Raw genomic sequence first — 10310 nt, 5'->3', positions numbered from 1 at the left:
ACGCTATTTAAGGCCACATAAATAAGGGTTACCTGTTTTTTGAGGGTCATCGGAAGAAAAAGGCTGAATTGTTCAATTTATCTAGTGTCTTGGTTTTTTTTGTTAAAAAAAATAAATAATAAAAAAAATAAAACTAAAACATAAAATTTTTCAAAATATTATGATATTTCTAAAGATTTTCCATAAAACATCCAAGTCGTCTAAAAACCATAAAATACCCGCTTGAAACTTCCAAGCATACATCATTAAGCCTTAATCTATTAAAAAAAAATCAAAATTGTAGCGCTTGAAGAGAAATGTTCTTGCCCACACTAATAATAAATTCCAATAAATTCAGCTGCCCTGTGTCACCTTCCTAGCACTTTCCCTAATCTCCACCCGCCAAAACACCCTTCATTTACTATTATGAATATCGAAGATGATTACGATGTCTACATTAAATCCAAAGTTTCATTTTCCATGACCCCATCAATGACTTCGTCGTTAACTTCTATTCTACTCTTGGTCAATCACCACACATGACACATCCAGATTGATTTTAAATCCACGCTCTGTGTAAGTCTAGAGAGAGAAACAGCATATTCATCGAACGATATTTCTGTAAATACATTCATCGAATCGGTAAGTATGTGTTTCAAGCTTCTGGTTTCTAAATTAGCTTGTTTTTGAAGTCAAAAAAGTATTTCTGAAGTATATTATGGGTGATTGTGTGCGCTTGCAGACTTGCAGTTGTAGTTGTGGTACTTAACGCGTTTTCCGACTTTTATTTATTTTTATGGGCTGATTCGGTCCATATTAGTTCACGAACAACTGTAATTTGATTTGATTTGATTTTTCTAAGTTTATCTTCTACCTCCTCTGTATTTATTTCAAATCGATTGCACAATTCCGAGGTTTGGTTTTTTGATTTATTTGAGTGATTTTCCATTTGCTCCAGCAGCGCTGTATTATTCCGAGTCAACTCAGTTGGTGGATCGGAGGTTTCGTGAATCGCTTCTCGTCTATGGTTGTTGTATTGTTGTTGATTTCTTGATTAATCCACGTTGATTTCGCGGCCGTGAAGAATCGAAGGGTTTCACCTTCGTGTTTGTAAATACATGATGGAGCATTTTAGATTAGAGAGGCATCGATTGCTGACTTTGACGTTAATCATCTGTTTACAGTTTCAGAATTTGAATTCCTGCTTCTCTCTCAATGATGAAGGTATTACAATCTAGCTACGATCATTGTGGTTCATAATTTGGCTTAAATTGAAACAAACTGCTAGCATTCCCACTTTTCTAGCCTCATCAAAAGGATACTAGTTCGTTCAAATTATACTTTAATTTTCAATTCCTGTTCATATTTTTAACACAAGCTGATCATATCTATGTTTACTTTTCTGATTGCAGGTTTTTCTTTACTTAGATTTAGAGATAGAGTGATAAATGATCCATCTGGGGCTTTGACAAATTGGAATGATGATCTTGGGGTGACGAATCCATGTTCCTGGTTTGGTGTAGGCTGCTTCAACGGACATGTTATCTCTTTGTAAGTCGTTCGTCTATATTTAAACGTGTTCCAATTTTCCAATATCTGCATCGTTGCAGAAATGTCTTTATGGTTATGATATAGCTTCTGAAGGATTCAGATTATTTTTTGAACTTTATTTAATTATATTAACAGGAACCTTATAAATCTTCGTCTTCGAGGAACACTTGCTCCTGATCTTGGAAATCTATCTCGCCTAAAGTCCATGTATGAACAAAATTAAACATCCCTTCCACTTAATTAATGTTTTCATGAATAAGTTTCTGAAAATCTTCATTTATGCAGAATTCTCCGTAATAACTCATTCTATGGTACCATTCCTGAAAAGATCAAAAAAATGAAAGAGTTATTGGTGATGGATCTTCGGTACAATAATTTCTCTGTAACACTTCCATCTGATCTTGGGAACAGTAAATCACCAACGATTATGTAAGCCGAATCAACGTTTACCTTATTATTCATGATTCCAACTCATTTCCATCATCCTCAATCAACTCTTTCTCAAACAACTGTAGATTACTAGACAACAACAAGCTTCTCGATGACAATTCTCCTGATCTTCAACAAGAAGTTAAATCCCACCGGAAACTGCTACAAGACGAAAATATACCTGTTCCGGCACAGCCACTTCCACCTTTTCGATTTCCATTTCTGTCATCGCCACCACCATCACCATCTCCATCTCCATTCCCATCCCCTTTGCCATCACCAGTGACGTCACCATCGTCGTCTCCTTCTCCTGCGCCCTCAACCGTACCAAATCAAACCCTTTCTCCCGCCCCTTCCACAAGCTCCGGGATTCCACCTTCCCTCCCTTCTCCAACTTCCCGAAGAAAAAATTCACACTCGAACAGTCGTTCCATAATAATAATATCTGCTGCTATCGGAGGCTCTGCTTTTATCGGCATCGTGGCTCTAATGTTATGGCGAGGTAATAAAGTAGCCACCGTGAGGCCCTGGGCCACAGGACTAAGTGGGCAATTGCAGAAAGCATTCGTCACTGGTAAAATCCCAAAATTTCTCTTCTCATATCGACCTTAATCACATGTATTTTACTAAACTTGCCTAAACAACTTAACAAAACCAGGTGTACCAAAGCTAAAAAGATCCGAGCTTGAAGCAGCTTGTGAAGATTTCAGCAATGTAATCGGATCAACTTCAACTGGGACTATATACAAAGGAACATTATCCAGTGGGGTTGAAATCGCTGTTGCTTCTGTTGCTCCACCTTCCGTTAAAGACTGGTCAAAACACCTCGAAAGCCAGTTCAGAAAGAGGGTAATTTTTGTACAATTTTTTTTTTTGTCGATCATTAATTTCTTAGCTTCTAATCTTTTTTTGCATAAATAATCTCAGATTGACATGCTATCGAAGGTGAACCACAAGAATTTTGTCAACCTTCTTGGTTATTGTGAAGAAGACACACCTTTCACCAGAATGGTCGCATTCGAATACGCACCCAATGGAACACTCTTTGAACATTTACATAGTGAGTGGAGAAAAAAATTAGGTTGTTATTTATTGTATTTATGAATTTATCCCATGAACTTACACACAAGTTTTGACATTTTCAGTACAAGAAGCGGAGCATTTAGATTGGGGAATGAGGATGAGAATCGCAATGGGAATGGCGTATTGCCTTGATTATATGCACCAATTAACGCCACCTGTCGCCCACAAAAACCTAAACTCATCATCTGTAAACTTAACCGAAGACTACGCAGCTAAAATATCCGATTTCGGTCTATGCAATGATTCATCAATGGCAAACACAGAACCAACTCCGGAAAGTAATGTTTACAGCTTTGGAATTATATTGTTCGAGATGACTACGGGTAGAATTCCTTATGCCGGAGGTGACACGATCGATGACTGGGCCTTAGACTTTTTAAGAGGGGAAAATCCGATGACGGAATTGGCAGATCCGACTTTGGATTCCTTTGACGCGGATCAACTTGAAGCATTTGGTAAAGTGATAAGATCTTGTGTTGATTCCGACCTTAAAAGGAGGCCGGAAATGAGAGAAGTTACTTCTAGACTAAAAGAGATAACGAGAATAGCACAAGACGGAGCAACACCGAAAATTTCCCCTCTTTGGTGGGCCGAACTTGAGATACTGTCGACTGAAGCCACGTAAAGACAGTAAGGCTGTATTTGTTACACAGGACATGATAGAACTGGATAGGTGTTTTGTCCCACCTTTTTTGGGTGAGACATCATTGAGTCATTGACATTGTGTCTCATCCTACCTTTTTTGGTGAGATAAGAAATTACAGTTTTGTTTCATTGGCATCACTGTTACTTGGTCCTTGGTCAATGAAGTACACACTCTGCAGTTGAGTCATGTCTTGTGTAATAAATGAGGCCTAAGCATGTACTTGTTTTTTGTTTTGTAAACCGAATGAACTAAGAACATATACATATATAAATCTCTATATATGGTAGATGTACATAGATAGAAGAAAGAGGCTGTTGTTGGGAGAGTTTGATGTGTGTGAGTTTAGGAGAAAAAAAAAGGAGCATCTCCTACAGTAATTTCATTCTTTAAGACTCAGGTATATTCTACCTTCTTTCAATTTCCTTGTACCACTGTTAACATGTTCACCAATGCTTGTTTTTATTTCTGTGTGCGAAATTTCATAGAATTCCTGTTGGTAATTAATTTTCTAACATACATAATTTTCTGTAAGCAATAGATGCATAGCATTATTTTTGTGAAGCTAGTTTTTTTATTATAGAACGTGGTAGTTGCGTAAGACGTTTACCAAACATAATAATTTTAAAGATATTGATAAGTTCAAAAATTATGAAGTTGAAAATTATTATTATTAGTATTATATTGTGATTAGTGGTAGTCGTTTTCTTATTTTTAAAGGTGTGGTAATCGGCGGCCGGCCCGTGGGTTGTATGGTCGTATTTTGGCTACCACGTAAAATCCAGCGGAAAGCACAATATTTTTGAAGACTTTTGCGACGAACAAGTCGCATGTCTATTTATTATCTTGTATATTTATGTGATGTGTCACAACTCAATAGGGGAAAAAGTCTGTCTTCTTTTGTTTTTCAATGGGTTGTGGTTGTCGTTATTTATTTGATATTTTTATCATTAAAAAGCATTACGATGTAATTTTCATTTCTTGATTTTGGTCACACAATAAACAATGGAAATGCTTAAGTTATCAATCAAAACGAGTTTGGATAATTATCTATTTATTTTAGAATATATTGCAAACGTATCGGGTTGGATTGAGTTTATCTAATTTTATCTACTTTATGACTTTTTTTAATAATTGATCTGTTATTGATTAAAACAAAGACGATTATTGCATCAATGATTTCTTATACTAGTCGGGTAAAACCAATTTTTAAAAAACCGACTTTTTAGTTGAACTGGTGATTGGTTTTTAGTGTTTTACATTAAAATAACACATAACAATATGTTTTAGTGTTTTATATTAATGCATCTATGTCAAAAAGAAAATGGAAATTAAAATATCGTTTTAAATGAAAAAAACACATCAAAAAACTTTATAACATTTACTATATGTTTTTATTTAGAGAAAACTATATAGATTTAACAAAAATCACCAATATTTATTACGCAAATAGTTTTTTTCATATGTTTTTATTCGGTTCAACCGGTTTATTTTGACCAGTTAAACTGAGTTTTTCTAAGACCGTTTCAATCCAGTTCAGAAATCGACGTAAAACCGGTAATACTTGAACCACTCTCTTCCCCGGTTTCCGATCCAACCGGTTCAACCGGCCGATTCAAATCGGGTTTAAGACATTGGGTGAAGCCAATGTGAGACCACTCTAACTAGGAGAGATTTTGCCTCTTAGATTAAAATTCTCAAGTTCTAATACAACCGTCGGTGAATTATTTAACTTGATGAAACTAACTTTTAATCATTAATCAACCATTGAAAATATGATTGACGGGTTAAAAGGTACGATAATATTGACGGGTTAAAATGTATGATAATATTGAACCTTTCAGTTTTCTTCGGTACCTTCTCCGACCTAATAAAATGGTAGTATTTTACCTTTTCTTCTTTTTCTTTATTTTATATATATATATATATATATATATATATATATATATATATATATATATATATATATATATATATATATATATATATATATATTTTAAGTTAAATAAAAGTACTTATTTTTAACTTTTTGTTATTTTAACTTAATTTAAAATGTTGTAATTTTATAAGTTGAAAAAAGAGTAAATTACACGAATGGTCCCTATGGTTTAGGGTAATTTGCGCGTTTGGTCCCTAACTTATTTTTTTAACTCGGAAGGTCCCTAGTGTTTGTTTTTGTTACGCGTTTGGTCCCTGTCTTACATAAAAAGTCTATTTTTCTTTATTTTTTAATTTATTTAAATAAACACACCCCTAATCTCACCCTTCTCACCTTACCTTACGTACCGCATCATTTTTTTCCTATTTAAATAATAGTCTTTTTAGGTATGACAGGGACCAAGCACGTAACAAAAACAAACAATAGGGACCAAACACGTAATAAAAACAATCAGTAGGGACCTTCCGAGTTAAAAAATAAGTTAGGGATCAAACGCACAAATTACCCCAAACCATAGGGACCATTCATGTAATTTACTCTTGAAAAAAATTATAAAAATATAACTAAACATAAAATTAAGAAGGTGCAATGGAAGGCATGCACTTCATGCTTCAAGAAAAATATATTGTATCTCATTTTCTGAAATAAAATCAAAACGACACGGTAGAGAAATGGAAATTCCAAATGTGCTTTGGTCTTAAAGTAAACTTGCATATATCAAGATTTTTGGAACCTTTCCTTTCACTTACCTTGGGGTTACTGTACGTGATAATATGACCCTAAAAAAGCACCGGGGGCGAGTGTTGAATGTTTTTTAGCTAGACTATCGGATTGGAAAGCAAAGACATTGTTATTCGGTGGTAGACTTACTTTAGTAAAATTCGTTCTTAATAGTCGCCAACCTAATACTTCTCGCTGTTCAAAGCCCCGAACGGTACCATTGAAGAATTAAAAAAATCGAGGCAAACATTTATATGGAGAGATGATGATTTAAAAGCAAAAATTCATTGGGTATCATGGTCAAGGATAATTTCAGCAAAGAAAAACGGAGGAATCAGGGTTCGTTTTCTAAAAGCTCAAAACTAGCCTTACTCGCCAAATGGTGGTGGAGGTTAAAGGTTGATATTGGGAATTTATGGAAAGACAACATTGTTAGTATACATAATTTGAGACGGAAACCAGTTGGTTACATTACAAAGAAAACAATACCAGGAGTATGGTGCAACATTTCGAAAGCCACACGATGCTTAGAACAACTTCAGGTTGATCAAAATATTATCTTCTCTTTAATCCCATGTTCTAATATTAATATTTCGTTTTGAAAAGATAAATGATATGAAAATTTCACTCTACAAAATTGTTTTCCCCGTTTATATAATGTGGAATCTGTTAAAAGTTGATTTGTTAGTGAAAGGTTCTCCAATTCTACTTTCACATGGAGATGGAAAACACACTTTTAGAATATAGAGGCTCTTCAAGAATTATCAGACCTATGCTCTATCATCATGACTATAGATATGGCAACATCAATGGTGGGTTTTCGATTCAATCTTAATAGCATGTATACGATGGGTACCTTAAGAAGAATGATTGATTCCAGTTTGGTCACACCAAACATCATAATGATTTGTAACTTAAAATAAATTCCCATAAAGGTTAGATGTTTTGTTTGAAGAGTTATACAAGGGAGACTACCGGTGGCAAGCAATCTCATGTATAGGGGTATTATTTTCTAATCCAAATTATGTCCTCTATGTGGGAGAATTTCAGAATCTGAAGATCCTCTGTTGGTTAGCTGCAAGATGACGCAAGAGGCTTGGGGTTGAATTTTTAAATGGTGTAAAATCTCATTGAACAAATTCTCATCCGTGTTCGAAGTCATGGATTTTGCAGCTTCTTGGGGAAATTGCCCAATAAAAAGGATATGTAACATCCATGAAATTCATAAAAAATTAAAAAAATTTCAAGCATTCAAAAACCATTACTTATTACAAAATGTTTTCAAAATAGTTTCATATCAGAGAATCCCAGAAATCAAAATCATAAATGTGAGGAGGTGCACGATCAATCATTCGCCTTCTCGCGATCATCCGAAGTACCTGAAACAAAATCCAAAACTGTAAGTCCAAAGCTTAGTGAGTTCCCCCAAAATACCAACGCCATACAAACAAAGCAATATCATATTAAACATCATGTATATAAAGTCTTTAGTATGACTAGATCACCCTCTTCGGACCTTCAGTCTATCTGGCCCACTCTTAGAACCTTCGACATGTCTGGTCCACCCTCCTGAGCCTTCAACCTGTATGGACCATTCTCCGGGCCTTCGACCTGATTGGTACGACCCGATTGGCCTTCAGTCTATCTGGATTGCCCTGGGTTTTTTGGCCAAGAGCACAAAGCATGACTGCCTTAACCTACCCGCCATCATACAATCAACACATAAATATCATACGCTAGCCAGCATGTACAGACAGTTATATAGATCTACAGATCACTAATCATAGCATCATCCTATATACCAGGATATCGATCTAACAAATCACTAAACATAGCATCATCCTATATACAAGAATACCAATCTAACAGATCACTAAACATAACATCATCCTATAACCATGATACAATCCAAAAGGGTCGACATTGGTCCCTGCGACCCTGTTAGTATAGTGAGGAAAACTCACCTTACAAGTAGTGCTCAACTGTATTGAAAGTATCCGACCGTCGTCTCACCGAAAATCCCAAACTATACGAAATAACGAATACTAAGTCAACAATTGGAATATCAATCTTGACCAAGGGTCCAACCTAGGGTAATAGCCAATTTTGCCTTTCTTTAATTTGGGCCAAGGCCCAATTCCAAATCCACGATCCATAAGGACGAAATACACAAGGCCTATTATTGGCCCAACTTTCAAAATTGGGCCAACTCTCTAATTAGGCCTCATCCTAAGATCTATTTCCATATTAGGCCCAAAATACATTTATTCAGAAAGTCTATCAAAGGCCCAAACCATAATGACCCAAAGGTGGCCCAATCCGGAACCCAAATCGCAAAAGCCCATCAGAGGATGTACGTTGGACGTACTCCGCCTTGCGTTGACCACCATTGGGGTGGTTGAATCAGTACGCTAGGAGTACCATGGCTTACACGGGGCGTACGCCATTGGAAATTTCTTTGTTTGGCAATTTCTTTGTAATATGCCACATACAAAACCTATGTGATGACACTGGAAAAACTTCATTTACAACTTTGTTTAAAGCTGAATCTTGATCTGTGAGAGCAAGCGTAGGTTTTTTTTGAATGCTTTCAAGAATGCTCTAAGCAACCAAGAATAAGAACTACCATATTCTCTACTCAAAAGTCCAACACCAAAAGTTACACATTTCTTATGGTTATCTATCTCAATTAAAGGTACGGAAACCATATCATATTTGTTTTAAAAAAATTAAAATTGGTTAACATTATTGGAAGTAATATAAAAAATTGTGATAACATTACAAATTTAAAATATACTTACATGTTGAATGTGGCATCAAGGGATATAACGTCTCCAAAAGCATTGTAGTTATACTTTGCGGTTTCATCAATCCAAAAAAGCGCATTCAACTTTTTCCACACAACTTTAAACTCGAAAGAAAAAGTTAGGATATTCTTTCCCTTTCCGGCATCTTGACTACAAGGAATTTTGCATCCCTGGAACCTATGTAAGAATTGAGATTTCTCGTACTGTTCTAGAAATTGGAAACCAAACCACCTCGAACGTCAGATCCACCTTGAAGTCTGGTATACAATCTATATGCTCTTGAGGCACCAATATTTTTCTTTGACAAGTTGTGAGTAAACATATCCTAAGAATAATCAAGTTTCCTCTTTGTACGAGACAAAAACATGTTGTACTTACCAAACAACTCATGAGTATGTTGTTCGATAAAATCATCAACAATATATTTATTAGTATCATGTAATAGAATAAAAACAGTTTTCGCTTTGCATTCGCACCTAAATGAGTATTTCCTTCTTTGAATCTTATTATGTTAAGGGTCTAAAGTATCCACTTTAGCAGTTCTTGGTTTACCTTCTCAATTGCATAGCAAATTTCGTTGTGTGATAATGTTGGATCTGGTTGTTCTAATTGTTCCAAGCCTGACATCAAAACCTGCTTCTGATGTATAATTTTTATACATTGATAATGTTGCACCATATGAGTCAACTGTTGAGTTTATTTTAGGTTTGATGTGGTCTGAAACAACAAGAATCCAATAAGGTGAGCCACCAGGAGTAACATAATCATGTGTAATATGTGATTCTTCTGCATAAAAAAACATTAAATTATATATCACATAATACATACAAAGTGAAACAAATGAATGTCGTCGATGTGAAAATTGCAAACAATCGCAACAAATTAATCTAGTTTTCTAAAATATTTTGTTGTTGGTGTACTAACCTTTCTGTAAATCAATATTATCATCGACTATAGTATAATCTGTCTCATCATCAATGAACTCGTTTTCGTTTTCTGCATCTTTTAAATAGAATTAGTGTAATGGATAATTAGATATATAAAAAAAATTACAATACATCACCTTGGTTATGCTTACTACTTTCACCGAAATGATTGTCGGAATTGACATCAATATGATTTTGAATGTGTTCTAATGGATCCTCAACTTTATAAGTTC

General features: G+C 35.0%; 1 protein-coding gene across 6 annotated transcripts; it reads left to right on the top strand.

Moving 5' to 3' along the window:
• The first annotated feature begins 415 nt into the window (after positions 1-415).
• LOC145028364 (inactive receptor-like serine/threonine-protein kinase At2g40270) lies at positions 416-4106 on the top strand. Of its 6 annotated transcripts, none has more exons than XM_078977041.1 (10): positions 416-621; positions 722-740; positions 941-1203; positions 1392-1530; positions 1666-1737; positions 1816-1959; positions 2046-2533; positions 2618-2808; positions 2887-3019; positions 3105-4106. In XM_078977041.1, the coding sequence occupies exons 3-10, from the start codon at positions 1098-1100 to the stop codon at positions 3665-3667; spliced, it is 1836 nt and encodes a 611-aa protein (XP_078833167.1). In that variant the 5' UTR covers positions 416-621; positions 722-740; positions 941-1097; the 3' UTR covers positions 3668-4106. The 6 variants fall into 6 exon arrangements, with proteins under 6 accessions (XP_078833167.1, XP_078833170.1, XP_078833165.1 ...); XM_078977044.1 differs by having other exon boundaries at positions 938-1203; XM_078977039.1 differs by lacking the exon at positions 722-740.
• The last annotated feature ends 6204 nt before the right edge of the window (positions 4107-10310 follow it).

Source organism: Lactuca saligna, chromosome 2 (assembly GCF_052625555.1).
Source record: "Lactuca saligna cultivar CGN05327 chromosome 2, ASM5262555v1, whole genome shotgun sequence".
Lineage (NCBI taxonomy): Eukaryota > Viridiplantae > Streptophyta > Magnoliopsida > Asterales > Asteraceae > Lactuca > Lactuca saligna.
This window is presented reverse-complemented; position numbering and strand designations above follow the sequence as displayed.

Coding starts and splice junctions, on each gene's coding strand:
- LOC145028364 (XM_078977039.1), top strand. CDS start 1,098: ATGATGGAGCATTTTAGATTAGAGAGGCATCGATTGCTGACTTTGACG. Junction 1,960..2,045: donor AGTAAATCACCAACGATTAT/GTAAGCCGAATC, acceptor AAACAACTGTAG/ATTACTAGACAACAACAAGC. Junction 3,020..3,104: donor ACTCTTTGAACATTTACATA/GTGAGTGGAGAA, acceptor TGACATTTTCAG/TACAAGAAGCGGAGCATTTA.